Source organism: Leuresthes tenuis, unplaced genomic scaffold (genome assembly GCF_036924035.1).
Source record: "Leuresthes tenuis unplaced genomic scaffold, fLeuTen1.0.hap1 SCAF_15, whole genome shotgun sequence".
In the NCBI taxonomy this organism is placed as follows: domain Eukaryota; kingdom Metazoa; phylum Chordata; class Actinopteri; order Atheriniformes; family Atherinopsidae; genus Leuresthes; species Leuresthes tenuis.
In genome coordinates, this window is record NW_027325369.1 from 21,987,147 (window position 1) to 22,003,714 (window position 16,568).

A 16,568-nucleotide genomic window follows, 5' to 3' on the forward strand; every position below is an offset into this window, starting at 1 on the left:
GGAATAATAATGAGGAGGAGAAGACTGGAGAGGCTGGGGAAACTTGGGATGCTTTGTTACAATAGTCAGAGGAAAATAAACTGATGGAAAAGTGAACATGACCGGGGAAATCCGCGGAAGCTGAATAAGCAACGCACGCTTTTACCAGATACCCAAATAAATGACAAAAAGATGGGAAACGGAGCGAAAGGGATGAGGCAGTCAGGGAAAATCTGAGCGAGAGTGCCCAGTGTTGCTGCAGGCACTTGTCATGGTGTCAGCTGGCTGTATCTAATGAATAAACCAGCAGCAGCCTCTCGGAGCTCTAAAGAAGCTGGAGCTGATTGAGCAGAGCTGCTGGGATGGGCCTGCCAAAGCTGCAGATGACAGCCACAGACAGTGTCCCAGCTGCTGCACTTTTAGGTGGGGATCTGAACAACCTGTGGCTCACTGCCACACGCTCACGCATGCATTTCTCTCCCGACCATCAGGCAACCAGGAAAACCAAAAGGTGAAAGTAAAAGATTAGAGTTGGATGAAAATACTGATAACGCTCATGTTTTTATAGTAAATATGAGACTTCAGCCAGGAGCTGCTTAGCTTAAAATGTGAGCTTCCCAGCACTTGTAAATCAAAAATTTTACATTTTATACTCAATCTTGTTGGTTTAAAGTGTACAAAAACAAAAAGAGCTGTGGTTATCTTAGGTGTATGTGCCACACCTTTTCACGGCTTGATTAGTGACTGATTAGCAAGCGAAAAAGCTAATGAGCATGTTCCCTGAAAAGTTAATGAAACGATTAGCCTTTTTTCCTCATTGGATAATAAGTCTGTCTCCCTTCTCTTGATGCTGGCGGCCATGTTTCTAAGAGGACATGGAGTCCAGTGTTGTTTTCCCAAAGTGCATGGAGAGCTGGGGAAACAATTTGAGGTCACACACTGTGTTTGTGAGCGTCAGCAGATGAGGCCTTGCAGGGCCTGAGCATGGGAGAGGCGGAAGCAGGGGCCAGTCTGTTGTCTGATGATTAGACCCTGTGCGCGCTTGTGTGTTTGCGTAAGAAAGAATGTAGGAAGAAGCTGCAAAACAAACCTTTGGGATGTTAGATAATCCTCAGCAGACGCCTGCAAGCGGTACACGGTCATTTCTTTTCTGTGTTTTTGTTCGCGTGTATGCTGAGAGATAAGATGCTGTGAATACAGTCGGTATTGGCAGGTCATTTGTGTGTTTTTAAAGTGTGTGAAACAGTGTTTCACAGTCTTTGAAGAACTAAAGCACTTTTTTTCTGTTATCTGTGACTGTACCATATTGTGAGACAGTCTCATTCCTCGGAGAAATAACTCTGGGATATCTCTGTGGTTGTTGGCTGACATTTGCGTCTCATGAGATTGTTTCACTACCGCACTTGTGTTAGTAAGTACTGGAAACATTAGGAGTTATTTTTAATCAGTTCATGCAACAGAACAAGGGGTTTACTTACAACTACTGAATAAAGACACGTCCCCCCCCCCCCCCCCCCCCCCCCCCCCCCCGGTCCCAGTTTAATGTGCTGGGAATGTTTAGCCAACATTTGCAGGTCAACACCAAATTGGAAAGTGATATTTGCAGTGCTATCTTTAGAAAGCGTCACCTCAGTGCTTTTTGTTTCTCTTCCTGCCACGCTCACCTGCTCAGCACATCGCTCAACCCCTGTGTGAAGTTCAAAGCCGCTCTGCACTGAGCCCTGCATGTGTGATGTGTTTAGGTCACGTTCCAACAGTTACGCGTTCTCACTTGGCAGCCGTGTCGGGGCTGCGCTATGTGTCAGCTCCGAATAGCAGAGCTCTCATGTGCCACTTGAAAAACATCAACAAGCCACCGCCTTGTTGGCCCGGAGCCTGGCAGAGCCACAGCCCAATAGCTGGAGCTGATGTGTAAACAGTAGTGGTCGGCGTCTGACGCATGACAGCGACTGAAGTTTATTACGTCTGTGTACGACAGACTCTCTGTTAGTCTGCTTTGTCTGTCCAACCCTCTCATTTTGCCACCTTTGCAGTTAGTCTCATGTCAGTTCTTTCATCCAGCTCACCCATCACACCACAAGATACTGAATTGGTTGTCTCGTGCGGGGGGGATGCCTGCAGGTAGTGACTCAGAGGCTTTCAGCTTTTCGCTTTTAATAGGATGATGGATATCTCTGTGGCTCAGACATGAGTTTATTGAGCTTCACCTATTAACCCCCCACATCAGTGAACTTGTGTGGCTGCTCCCTTATCTGTCCGTGTGTGTGTGTGTGTGTGTGTGTGTGTTTGGCATCTTAAAAGCTGACTCATGTTGTGGCTGCAGGTGCCTTTTAGTTAGTCTTCCTCATCCCCCCCATTTCTGTTGCTGCTTACTGTGTTGTCATGGCAGCGATCCCCTTCCCGTGCTCAATCACCGTCCCCTTGGCATTAGTTGTTATCGCCTGCCAGGCATGGCATGTTTGAGTTAATAGTTGGAATCAGCTGGGCTTGACTTTGTGGTAGAAAAAGCCAAATTTAGACTTTGAATTTGACTTAGAATTTGGGAATACATGTATGTATGCAAGCGTTTACAATGAAGTCTAACGTGGAAATAAACTATATATGTTGGAAAAATTTAGGTAAGAATAACGACTGAAAGCTCTGAAAAAAAAAATAGTTTTTTGAGCGGTTAGAAATGAATTCAAGTAATCAAACAAAGACAGAAGAAGAAGAAGATTTCAATGCTCTTGCAACATAAAAATGAGTCAAGTCAATATCTTTGAGTTTTCAGGCACTTACTGAGTAAAACTGGATTTTTTAAACTTAGTAAAAAGACAGCACCTGAAATGAAGTACTTTTGAGACGTTAAAGGTCTGCGTCAAGCCAACGTAAGAAGGTTAAAAACAGATTCTGCTCTGCTTAGACTGACAGCATTATGATGAGACTGTCAGACTTAGGTTGGGAAAGGCTGTGACAAACTCCCCAGTCGGCAGTGAGCTGGTTAGGAGATGTCTTAAACTGTAATGGAAGGGAAAAGGGGATTGCTGCTCTCTCACAGCCTGCTAATCGTTACTGATTCCCAGCACCTGTCAAGGCTAATCTGTGTGTGTGTGTGTGTGTGTGTGTGTGTGTGTGTGTTCCAGCCCACGTGGAGAATGAGGAGCAGTACACTCAGGCCCTGGAGAAGTTTGGGGAAAACTGCGTGTACAGAGACGATCCTGATCTGGGTTCAGCCTTCCTCAAGTTCTCAGTCTTCACCAAGGAGCTCACTGCGCTTTTCAAAAACCTTGTGAGTATACGCAGGGTTTGTGTGTTTACGTGTGTGTGTGTGTGTGTGTGTGTGTGTGTGTGGGAGCATGTACTGTACGTGTGGATTGGATGGAGTTGGGTAAACTCCCCTGAGACAAAGAAAGATTTCCATGCTGTCACTAATTGCCCATATCCCCCTGAGTCACTTTGTGTGTTCTCTAACATACACACTTCTGAGCACATACTGGGTCCAGCTGGAACTTAAAGCCCCGAGGATGGAGCTCAAGTTTTCCATCGAGGCGGCCAAAGAGCCAGTGCAGCACCAAATATCCTCTGGATCTGATTCGGCCTGAACCTGCTCTGTTAAAGCCCCACGTTGTCTTTATGAGCTTGAGATTTGGTATTACTGATATCACCTTAGCAATATGAGTTTGTACCTGACCTTGATATAAAGATGTAATCTCCAAAAGCTTTTGCAAAGCCTGGTTTCCCGTGTTACACGTGCAGCATCATACCAACAGCCTGTCTGCTGTAGTCAAAGTGGAGTTGAATGGAGAGTTGTTTTGTTTTTTTCTCTAAAAATGTGTCAATGTGTGTTCTTTGCAACAATAAGATGCTAATGGGATGGAGTTTTAGACTTAAGAGACTTTGCTCCATATGTTTAATGACTATCTTCATTAGTAATGCTAATTGTTTTACATAATTCAACTGTGTTTACCTCTCTTATCACCATAATTTACTCTTGATTTAAAAAAAACAGCATTAAAGTCTTTGTTTTTCTTTAGTTTTTTGCCTCTTTTTCCAGCGGACACTAAATCCACACACATGCCCACAAACTTAGAAGTGTCCTGAATTTAAGTCTGCTGCTGCCTTAAATCCTGTGATGCAACCGTTCAGCTCTTATTTGTCACTCTTCGCCCTCCTCCAGTTCCAGAACATGAACAACATCATCACCTTCCCTCTGGACAGCCTGCTGAAAGGAGACCTGAAAGGTGTCAAAGGGGTAAGGCAACCAATCAGCACGGTTTAGTCTTACTCCACTCAACAGGAAGTGTCATATGAGCGAATATATTGAGTTTTGGGCTTTTGCTGTGTCATCACTGACTTTGAAAAAAATGAAAGGCGAGATGTGAGTTTCAGCAAAGTGAGAGATGCTCAACTCTGCTCCTGCATGAAACGTACAAAGTGAGACAATGAGTGAGAAAAATGAACACTTTATCATCCATTTCGCACAAAATGCTGGTTTTGGGTTCAGGATTAGCCCAGACTAATGACAAAATTTAATTTAAGTGTCACTTGAAGACACGTTCTTCCTGCGGTGGCTTAATCTCGACGAGGAAAAAGGGCAGCAAGAGATAAAAATGTCGCTAATAGTACACATAGGCCTCTCTGTTCTAAGCAGTTTGAAGATGCCTGACAGTAATTACTGCCCTCCAAGTTCTGCAGTCCTGCTAACAAAGTTGATATTACACTGTTTTGGGCTGCCTCAGACTGCGTACCTGTTTCCAAAAAGAGTGAAGCTCAGATGGACTATCAAATATGATTAAAGCCACAATGTTTGCCCATCACTAACCAGTGGAAATGTTAGCACAACTGCTGCAGTTGCAAAAAAGACTCCTGCAAAGAAAGGGTGCCAAGAGAGCACACGGGCTGGCAGACTTTTAGCCTGGTGAGCTTTCAGGGAATCAAAAGCATGTTGGATTTACAACACATGACGGAACGAGAGCATTCTTTTTTTTAAACATAATGCAGCGCTATAACAGTATCAGTCATGTTTGCTTGTATCATTTTTGGAAGATCCAGTTTTAACTGAACCCAAAAGATATAACCGGCTCGACATTTTGGATAGGTGGTGCCGCGGACACATTGGTCCAATATGCAGTGGCAACACTTGGTCATACAATCAGTTGTGTGTTCGGCATCCAGACCGAAGCCTCTGGTCGACAGGCTGCAGATCTGTAATGCAATCAGCTCTCGTTACTGTCTGTGGCGGTCTCTGACCTTTCATTCTAAAGCCACGTGATTGGCTTTGGCTTCCACTGAGGTATGATGCGATTAAAGTCAACTTTCTAACAAGGCTGGTTGCTATGGATATGCCAGTTGCACCCGTGACCTTCTGCCACATGGCTGCGTTTCCACATCTCATCGGCTCCCCTTTTTGTCCCTTCCGTCAGTCTCTTGTTTTCTTTTCTGCTGCTATCTGCTCCTGAGCTGTTCTGCTCCTTTCGTCTGTGATTTCCTGTCTTTGTCTCCCTTCTCTGTTTAAACTCCACGACTGTCTCCTCCTCTTTCCTTTCACTCTGTTCCCGTCGCCCACCCCCTCGCGCCCCTGTCCAACTATGGCAGCCACTCACATCTGTAATGCTCACCCGCTTATTGCTCATTAGCCCTCAGATGATTCTCATTACCCCCCCCGACATAGAGCAAATGAGCTGCTGGCTGTTTTCATACTTCACACACACACACACACATGCAAATGTCACCGCTGATGACTAAACCCAGGAATTAAAGCCTTGAGGGTTTGAAAACGTAAAGTAAGGATGAAAGTGATGGGCTGGCACTTGTGTCCACTTCTCTCTTAACTTTGAAAAGCTTGCTCAGCTCCAGAGCTCAAGGCCTTTCCCTCGTCTCTCCCTTCCCCATCATCATTTTCCTCGTCTACTGTAATTATCCTCCTCCTTCACTCCTGTCATGTCTTACTTGGGGGGAAGTACCTGGTAGGAGAAGAGGGGGGCAGGAAAGAGTCCAGACCTGCATGACAGAGTGTTTAGACTACAAGGTGAAGGTGGAAAGTACGATTAAGTAATGAGTTGATACGGACACCAAAGAGGTCTATGGAGACAAATGAAGTTCAGTGTTGTTAGAGGTATGTATTTTATGATTTACAAGTAGCATCATTGATGTGAAGGACTATAGATGAAGGATTTTAAAGATGGAAAATAACCCAATCCAATTTCAAGTTTATTGATTTAGCTTGAAGGTCCTCCAGAGCATTTCTAAATGAAAATATTAGTTTATATCTGCACACGCTGGTTTCAGGCAAAACCTCTACAGTATGAAGTTGCCTTTCTTCTGAGACTATTTCAAGACACCACATTGTCTTGTTGGAAAAAGAGTTGTTCGATGTGTTTGTCTTGTACAACTTCAGTTGATGCACAGAAGAGGAGGAAGCGCTTGCTTTCAGTGGCAAATGTTGGCTTTTGTAGCCGGTGGACAAGACATGGAAGCTTCTGTTGGTTCCAGCGAGGTGTCAATAAGTCATAAGCTCTATTTTCTCTTTACTGCTTTGTTTTTCTTTAATTTTCAAAAAAAAAATGCACGAAACCCTTGTAGTTATTCCCTGCTGTTTACAGTTTCTTCTTCTTCTGTGCAGTGGCATCTTGTGACGTTACTAAAATGTCAGTTTTACACGCCAGTACTTAAAAGCATCACGGTGTTATTGGTGTGATTCTTACCCATCACCACACATGAAACATCTCTGTAAAGGTGGAGTGTACATGCTCCACTTCGAATGTATCTGTGCTATTGCAGTTGCCAGGACTTTAAGTTGATTTCATTAAGGACTGAATGGCTTTCCGGTGACTATTGTTCCCTCAGAGCTTGTTAATATTCTGCCAGCGTTGTCTTTGGCAATGAACGCAATGAACTGACCCTGAGGGAGCAGGCTGCTTAATGGCTCTGGGATTATAGTGCTAGCACCTAGCAACCTGTTACTGCTGTTTCTCTGCTAAAACCTCACAATTTTCCACCGCATCTACACCGATGGCCGACTTACCGCTGAAGTCAAATGGGGATTTCATATGCCAAACTCACTTTTAATTGGTCAGTTCTCACCTTCTAGTCTCCATAGATGATAAATAACACATGGAAAATTCCTATAATACTTAATACTTTGCTCTGGATGCACCTCAGTTACTGCTGTACGGAAGGAAAAAAGAAAAAACCTGCCGTGGGGTTCATGGAAGACATCGTGGTGTTTTTGCTGAGGACAAACTCATTCAGTGGAAGCTGGAAAGTGCTGAGTCCACCTCCCCGTTTTTGCTAACAGCAGACTTTCAGAGTGGATGCCGGCATGATGTCATGCCTGCAGCCGAAACTCTCATCCTCTGCTTATTCACGAGTCTGTGCTCCTCGCTCGCCGTGAGTCATATCGGCTCATCACTATTCAGTCACAGCGTCTGGTTAGCCGGTGTTGAATCCACCGTGTTTGTTTGGAGTCTGAGGAGGGCAGTGGGGAGGTTGCGTGGACTAATGCATGTGGATAGAGCAGCGGTGGCCTCATTGTGATTCAGTGGGTCATGAACACCGCGAAACACCCACGCATGTTGAAAGATTTTAGATGAGTACACATATCTGATCACTTGCATTTCTTACTGGGTTGCAAATTGTATTATGACCTAAAACCTCAGCAGAAGAGAGATTTACTCAGTTTATAGTTTGTAGCAGCAGCAATAATAATATATTTTCCTGCTTATCTCCGGTGGTGAACTGAGATATTTTTCTCTGAGTAGCAGTGTCTGAACCACGCACCAACCTTATTTTCCAATGCTTAAAGACCGTTGTCTTAGTTTTGTCTTTGTGAGTCTTAACGGGGTCATGTCACAGAGCCAGGCTGCGTTCGGCGGTGGGAAAAGATGTGAGGAATATGTCGCTGGAAATGCTGCTCCTGGACACTTATGGTTCTAGATTGTAAGAGGCGGTGCGTTTGTGAATAAAGACCATTGTCAGCGGTGTGACCTTCTTTCTCCATCCTTCAGTTTCAGTCAGACAGGGAGGCGAGGCGCTAGGAGTCTGCTGCTCTCTTGGGGAGCGCTTTGCCCTGTGTCTTGGCCTACACTGCTCTGCCCTTCCCTGCCCAGCAATGCCTGTGTCTGGTATTTTTAGTCATTGTTACCATTTTTCTCCCCTCTCTGGCTCTGACATTTCCTTCCGCTCACTCTTTTTTTCTCTCTCTTGCTCTCTCTTGACCTGCAGTTCAGTCTTTATGAGGCTTCCTCTCTTGCTTTGGCGGTTTTCCTCTCAGTTTTGTTCTTTTTTTTCTTTCATAAATAGCCTTTTATGCTCTCCGGTGGTCTCTGCCCTTGAGCAGGTTGAGTGAAAGGCGGAGCGCTCCTTCACTCGGCCCACCCTGAGATCCTGTGGGCTGACAGGTTGAACCTGCTACTCCTCTGCAGTCGAAGTGGAAGTCAGTTGTGAGATCAGTCCTCTCGGAAGCTCCAACAATGGCAATAAAGCGTAAAGTCTCTTCAGTTGTGGAGTAAAATGGAGTGCTTTGTGCATTTATAGATGGAAATGCGGTAAAAATGAGAAGAGAGCTGCTTAAAACTTTTATAACCAACTCTGTAAGGGCTGGTTTTTTTTTGGGGGGGGGGCAGATGTTTTTCTCTGTAGGTGCTGTTAAATTAATTTGATTATTCATGCAGAAATTTCCCCCATCAACCTGGCACTGCTAATGGGCAACAATTCATTTAGGCCATTAGTAAGCAACATGGTCAATTTGACCGAGCAAAGGCTGCTAAATGTATGACCTCATCGCTGTTTACCCGGCGCTGCAGCAACAACATTGTTAAGTCGAGCGTGTCGCCTGTGTTGTCGCGCCACCAGGGAATTTGCGTTTCCGAATGCCGAAGACGCTCTCATCCCGCTCCTGCTTTTCCACAAACCCTCAGCAAGGTTCCCTGCAGTGTTGGAGCTGGGAGCCGCTCTGCATCTGTGAGGAGGATGACTCATCGCTCTGATTCACATGGGGCTGAAAGACACACCTGCACACACACAAATGCACGAACAGTAACTTTGTTCATTAGTCAACGAGAAAGGAATTCTCACATTTAAACATCTGACAGTAACTAATAGTTATTTTCACTTTGTTAATCCATCGATATACTTTACTCTTGGTCACATTTAGCTCGGTTTAGCATTCTGTCAGTTGTATGTCTTTGATTTCTTCCTCAAGAGCTCGATGGGATGGTTGATACAGTTGGTCACTGTTGCATTCTGAGGCCTAACAAAGAGACTGAAAATGGGGGGGTAGCTTTTCTGCTTCTGTTCAGCAGTTAAAAACCTTTGAAGCTCACTAATGTCACTGAAGTTAGTTAATAAATGTTAATATAGCACATAGATTCTCATTAAGCCATAAATTGTAGTTTCTGTGTTCGGTACGTTGATATAGTGTGTGAATTAATGAGCTTCGGAGGTGATTCTGTGGAGTTTTACTACTTTTGGACATATTGGCCGACTCCCTCCCTTTTATTTCTTTGTACTGAGCTTATCAGCATCTGGCTGCACCTTCATATCTGCTGTTTAAATACCACTGATGACCTCATCTGACAAGTGGTAGGAAAAGTAAACATGAATGTTTCACAATATTCAAAAGGTTTCCAAATTGTGGAAACAGCGGTTCACTGCAAAATGTAGTTTTAAATCATGTATCATTTAAATCATATGGTCTCCCTTACCAGACCGGTTGGGATCAGTTTAAGCATTTCCCATTTATATTCTTCAAGCTGCTTAGTCCATGTCAGGGTGGCAGGGACACTCCGTCTCAAACTAAACTTCCTCCTGGAGTTATTCCCAGACTAAAATGGATATAGAAGTGGATGTATAATTCCTGGATCAGCCCCTGTGCCTCTCCTAGGCTTGTATGACCTGGTAACCCTCTAAACAAAGTATTTGCAAACTTTGCACTCATTAACCAGTGTTCCTCGCCATAGCTGAAGGCATGGACATAGAAACTGGACCCAACCTGCTGTAGAGTCAACATCTAAACAGATTATGCCATTGAGTCATTTTCTGCTTGTTAAATGATGAACTAAACATTACAGAAATACACCTGTGTATGGCTGCTGTTTATAATCTATAATTTCACTTTTCTTTCTTTTTTTCCCAGGATCTGAAAAAGCCTTTTGATAAAGCCTGGAAGGACTACGAGACGAAAGTGTAAGAAACTGACTTAATGATACCAGCTTTCTGTGTATTTTTAATTATTTACACTATTCTTTTTTTTAATTCACTTAAGATTTTCCACCGTTGTTAATCCAGTGTTTAAACTCCATCTGTAAATGTGCCGTATCTGTCTGGTCTCCGCCGGAGCTGTCGTGACTAACTGCACTCCCTTGTCTAAGCTTTCTCTGTGATTAATGTGTCAACACATCCCCGATTATGTGAAAACCCCCCCCTCACTGTCACCTTTCCACCTCCACGCTGAGACTTCGTTATCACTGACACTCCTCTTGTGACTGTGCATGACGAGAGCACAGCGGTTTTTATGGTGCTTTCATGTGTCTTACAAGCTGCAAAGGACATTCTTTACTGAAAGGGTAATGCTTCTTCTCTCCGAACCGTTCTGATCGAGCACTACAGGCTTTGTTTTGACAACAATTTTATCTGGATGCTGTGTGACTGTTCCTGACCGTTCCAACGCATTGTTTGACTCTACTCTTGGCAAATGGAGGCCATCAATAGAGTCCAGTTTTGTAACATTCCCTGCTGCTGGTCGTATCTTATCTCTCTGCTGTCTGCTGTAATAAGAACAAGCTGTGTTTCGTTTCTCATGAATGCAGAGAGATTTAGTCACTATTGATTTCTGGTTGCTTAATGTATTTATTTATTTTTTTTTAGCTTTTTTTTTTTGCATCTGATCCCTGCACTTCAGTCGCTTTCAGTCTCCACGTCGGAGATTATTTCACATTGAATGCTGTTTATTCAAGAAGTGAGTCATCTTTGAGTTTGCAACCAAAATAAGAGATTTTTGTCTTGAATTCAAACACATAAGGGGGGGAGGGGGAGTCACTTCCTGAATTGACAGTACTGAAAGTGAATGGATTCTCTGCTCAGTCATCAGTTAAAACAGGTGTCCGTTTGGCTTGTGGCCAAACAGCCCAGCTAACATGTGCCTCTCTGTTAGTCTCAGCCCTGAAGCTTGAAGGAGTCATGTCTTTTAGATGGTTTTTAAAAGACTTTGAAGTTTTTCTATGCTTGGCACCAAGAAATAGTTGTTTGCATCGTGGCCTCTGAAAAGGTGTCGCATATCATTTCATTTCCAGTAATTCGCTGTCCATGAGTACAAAGTAGACCGCTGAGGACTTGAAACTCGGACAGGGCGTGTCGTCAAACTACATAAATTAATCCAACAGACTTCTTCTGGTTCCTCTTTAAAGCGGTACCCCATCAGGAATCGTGATCTAGAAGGAACATGTTAGAAGAAGAGTTGCTGCTTTTTTCAGACCCTCAAGTTTTTTCACATTTTGATATGTTTCAGACTCATCTGAGTGGATTTGTTTGTGTCTAAAAAAAACTGTTTCATGATAAAGCAAAATCTGAATTTTAGATCTTTTGTCATTTTCAAAACAAAAAAAAAAAAGAAATAAAAGTGAATTTTACACAAGCATTCAGGTCCTCTAACAGAAAGATTATTGCCCCGGTCCATCCTTCCTCGGTCTGTGGTCCTTGAGCTGCTTCTGTAACTTAACTAAGTCCACCTGTGCTTAACAGGACATGAGTATGTGAGTCAATACCTGTTTATTGCAGGTCTCCCAAACCAAACAAGACCATCTTGCAGAAGGACAAACGGACAGAAGTCATTCCTCTTTAAAAGATACATGACCGCTCACTGGGAGTTTGCTCTGATCTGATTAAACAAATACGGAACTGTTTGTGTGGAGCAAGGTCGACACTGGTGTGGAGGGAAAGATACATACAGGAAACATAGAGCCCTCCCGAGTGAAAACATTTTCCAGAGTGTTCAATCTCTCAGGCTCGGGTGACGACTTGGATTCCAAGACAACCACCCAAAGCACATGGCCAAAACAGCCAGCTTTCAAAGTGTGGACCTGAACCGGGCAGATTACTGCTGCAGAGACCCGTAGATGTCTGTGCACTGACACTCACCAGCCCACCTGCTCGAGCTTGAACACTTCTGATAAGGATAAACACTTCCACTTTTTTTTTTTCAAGCTTTTCCATCAAAAGCTCCTTTATCTGGGTACCAAGTGAAGGGTCTGAATGCTTGTATAAATGAGATATTTCAGTCTTCCTCATAGATTTACAAAACACTTTGCCGTTGTGGAGAATCGTGTGTGTGTGAATAAAGAGGAGGGGGGGCATCGCTATCATGGCTCTCTGTTGAATATTAAGCTCCCATGAAGCTACAAAATGGGTATGATTTGAGTGTGATGATTTAATGGTCAGAGATGTTGTTGTCACCCTTATGTTCTGGAACAACCAGCAAAGACTGGTATGGTCTCTTCTTAATTTTGTGTCATTTCAAAGCTGCGTTAAGCATCTGATTCGTGAAAAAAACGGTTGTTTTGTGTTGAATTAAAAGTGATAACAGTTAAACGCGGAGGAGTTGGCGCCTGCCTTTCTTAGAGGGAACAAACTGCAGCACTGTTTCTGCAGGGAATATGTGTCAGGACAGAAAAAAACAGCATATGGAAAAGAATGGCCTGCTGCATGGGATGGTGCCTTCCCTCCTTTGTCTGGTGTGTTTCCCCCTCACGCCTGTGGGAGAAACAGTATCTGTGTGAAAAATCAGCCCTAAATATTGACTGTCAGGCAACTTGCCAACAAGTTATCACTAATCTCATTTGCTTAGAGTCTCTTGGATCCTTTTAACCTTTTTATGCACCAAACCCTCCTCTGACTTTAATCATCTGCGTACACATTAACAGAAGTTCATTCATATGCGTGGAACTGGAGGTTTCTGGTGGGGTTCAGTCTACACAGCCTACCTGTGTGAATGCATCTCGCAGAGTTAAACCGCCCTTACTGCTTAACATCTTGATTCTTTCAGCTTCGTGCGCCGGTCTTACAAGCGTTTGATTGTACAAACGAGCTTTATGCAAATAATGGAAGCCTTCCAAAACCCTAGATGAGCTCACAGCTGTTAAACTCCATTTTTGTGAGTTCTTATGGAAAACGGTCGACGGCACCGCAGGCCAAATCAGTGCAATGAGCCATGCATTTCTCCTGCGCTGACACATTATTCCTGCGGTGCGTTTGCCTCGGCACATCGTCTATCTGACCGTTAGAAAAGTTTTTACATCTGTTGAATTTCACATGCAGTGTTTGCGCCCCAATTTGACAGCATGGATTGACTCATAAAACTGAGAGGGCTGTCTCTTTTGAAGACGATACATGTGAAAATAAGTCGTTTTAGCTTTAATTCATTTGGGACCAATCAGATGCCTGCTTTATGTAGACGAATCTAAACAATCTGAGGAGAATCTTTTTAGTGGCTTAACCAGCTCTAATCCATAATCATTCATCTGTGAAAACCACAATTAAGGGCCTAGTTCCCCCTGACAGCTGCAGGGCTGATTTTTACACAACATGACGACTTCTGTGCGTTTGCGATGCTATTCTGAATAGGTTGTGTGCTCTTTGACCCTTTGTCACCTCACTTTCTGCCAGCACCAAGATAGAGAAGGAGAAGAAGGAGCACGCGAGACAGCATGGAATGATTAGGACAGAAATCAGCGGGGCAGAAATCGCCGAAGAGATGGAGAAGGAGAGAAGATTCTTCCAGCTGCAGATGTGCGAGGTCAGTTGGAGAAGAGATGGAGAGATTTCACTAATGGAAAGTAAATAATCTGTACCATAAAAGATCTGCAAACGAATGCCGTTTATGGGGCAGATAACGTGTTGCCTGTTGAGCATCACAATACATTAGTGCTGCCAGTCCCTTTTTGAGATGTTTCCCCTTAACGAGTCTTTCCTTGAAAACTGAAAAAAGATTTCCACTTTGAAGTGTCTCGATATAAGATCAAAGCAGCGAATCTGTTTGAGACGAGGCATAAACAGCGGTAAGAGCTGCCTTCCTCTCTGCCTGAACCCGATCTGACCTCCCTACCCGGATCTGTATTCAATCTGCACACAGTATCTCCTCAAAGTCAACGAGATCAAGATCAAGAAAGGGGTGGACCTGCTGCAGAACCTCATAAAGTACTTCCACGCACAGTGCAAGTGAGACATACAAATTATGCACCCCTTTAGCTCCAGTATTTGTCAGTTTGATCATTTTTTGTGCACATAAAAGCAGATCCTTTTCTGTGGGACTTCTGTGTTGGCTGCTGCTGTATTTTGCTCAAATGATGCGCCTCCTGTTCAGTTTCTTTCAGGATGGCCTAAAAGCTGTAGACAACCTGAAACCTTCCATTGAGAAACTGGCCACTGATCTGCACACGGTGAGAAGACCACCGATCTCTTTTTCTTTCTACTTCCCTTGGGTTTTGCACATTACTAACGATCTCTCCTTTATTTCCTCGCCCCCCTCCTGAAAAATCAGATCAAGCAGGTGCAGGACGAGGAGAGGAAGCAGCTGACTCAGTTACGAGACGTCCTCAAGTCAGCGCTACAGGTGGAGCAGAAAGAGGTAAGTCGCACATAACCTGCAGCCCTTAAGATCCTGTCAATTTTAAACAACCAGATTTTAGAGCCAGATTAAACTGATTAAACACGGTGATCGTTGCCCCTCGGACTCTGTCAGCGATGACATTTCCAAAGTGTACACACTCTTCCACTTAAACACTTCAGATAAATTCAGAGCATTCTTGTTTCTCTGTTACTCTGTGCTTGAGTTGCTGTTTTTCTGAAGTTGTTCTCTTCTCTCCTTCGCTGCCTTCGTGCTCTCTAAATCAAGTCCAGGAGAGTAAGTGATTTCTTGAGGAGCATGTTTCTGTGGTTTTTGACTCCTGTGTTCGCTGTGGTGTCACTTCCAGTGTTTCAGTGTTCGATCTGCGTTTGGTTCTCAGTACTTTTTACATCTACACATTTTTTTTCCCCCAGTTATTTCACTGTCATGTTCTAATGCTTCAAGCGGATTGAGTCGTGTTGTCAAATTTGGATTATTTTTCAAAAGAAGGGTTTGATAAACGCAAGTCCTCCATGTTCCATTGACTCTCTTTTTATTTGTTCTTTTTTCTAAGTAGTTGTTATAAAAAGGCTGTTAAAGATGGCTAGCCAAACCGTGATTTCGCAATAATCAATAATAACGAGGTTCAAAAGCATTCAAAGGTCCGGGCACCTCTACTCTAAATAGTTCAATGAATTTTAACTGAACTCAAGAGAATAAAGTTACAGGAGAAACATTGTTATCTTTGTTATTTTGTGCTATTGAGGAGTGGAACCTGATTCAAAAGTTTGGCCACCTCTGGGATAATTTACACTAATGGCACAAAACTTATTTAGCTTGTCAGGACTGCGGCTCATTAACCGTTAGCATTGGGAAATGTCAAGATGCACGTTTCACAGGTTAATACATTTGACTGTGCCAGCCTTGTGCCAACACCCTGTGAAATGATGAAGTTGAAAAAAGTTTAAAGGCGGATACGTTGGGAGGAAAAAGGTTGCACGAGCGCTTGAGAAGAGCGTCGTTCCAGCTTGAGCACAGACGCGATCATCAGTCACGCTTTGGGCGAGTGTTGCAGTCTTTGGCTTGAGGGACATTTTGCTGGTAGAAGGAGGAATGGATTTGATTAAACACCAGTAAATTCTTAAGGACATAGTTGCACCGTCTGTCAAACAGCTGAAGATGAGAAGAGGATTACATATGTGCGGAGACCTCAAAAGAGCAGTGCATGCACGATGGCCCAGGAAATCTGACAGAGCTGGAAGCCTTTTGACGGAGGAAAATGAGGAAAAACCCACAAACGGGAACTGAAAGACTCTTAACTGCTACAGATGGAGATTACAAGCTTAGGATCTTGCCAGAGGGTGTGTTACCGAGCACTGATCAAGGTGACCAAACTTTTGATTTGGGCCCAAATCATCCTCTTTATTTATTATTTTTGAAAAGACTTTCATTTGATTTCGTCGTCCTCATCTTAATGTTTTTTTTGGAAATGGTGTCAGGATATGCTCTCGGACGGGGGTGTCCAAACTTTTCATGTTGTTGGATACGAGGCTTAAATCGGCAGCCAGAGTTATCATGTAAATGCCACTTATTTTCTAATGTCTTGCAGACCTATTTAGACGAAAACGCTGATAACAAAATCTGGCCAGAGGTTCTTGCAGGCCATGACTTCATTGGTGTAAAATGTCCCCTTATTTTCTATTTCCCCCTCCTCTTTTGTTGGTGCAGAATCTTTCGGGCTAACCGCAGCTATGCTCATTTTTACTCATATTTTCCCAGAGGAGCAGGAAGCACAGAGTAAATCCGAACAGTTTAATGCCTCTGCAGCTGCCTCCTGACTGGATACAGATTTGCTGATTCTGTTGGTGTGTTTTCCCAGGATTCCCAGGTGCGGCAGAGCACCACCTACAGCCTGCACCAGCCGCAGGGCAACAAGGAGCACGGCACTGAGCGAAGCGGCTTCCTTTACAAGAAGAGCGATGGGTGAGCTTGTAAAATGGTGCTCAGAAAT

At 43.8% G+C, this 16,568-nt stretch overlaps 1 protein-coding gene across 2 annotated transcripts in view; it reads left to right on the forward strand.

Annotated features, from left to right (window-relative positions):
* The window catches only part of asap2a (ArfGAP with SH3 domain, ankyrin repeat and PH domain 2a), a 47,593-nt gene that overhangs the window by 17,084 nt on the left and 13,941 nt on the right, over window positions 1-16,568 (forward strand). For both annotated transcript variants that reach the window (XM_072364774.1, XM_072364775.1), the window contains exons 3-10: window positions 3,102-3,247; window positions 4,136-4,210; window positions 10,094-10,143; window positions 13,618-13,747; window positions 14,084-14,169; window positions 14,315-14,390; window positions 14,492-14,578; window positions 16,437-16,540. In XM_072364774.1, the coding sequence (XP_072220875.1) occupies window positions 3,102-3,247; window positions 4,136-4,210; window positions 10,094-10,143; window positions 13,618-13,747; window positions 14,084-14,169; window positions 14,315-14,390; window positions 14,492-14,578; window positions 16,437-16,540 (754 nt within the window). The remainder of the gene's footprint in view (window positions 1-3,101; window positions 3,248-4,135; window positions 4,211-10,093; window positions 10,144-13,617; window positions 13,748-14,083; window positions 14,170-14,314; window positions 14,391-14,491; window positions 14,579-16,436; window positions 16,541-16,568) is intronic.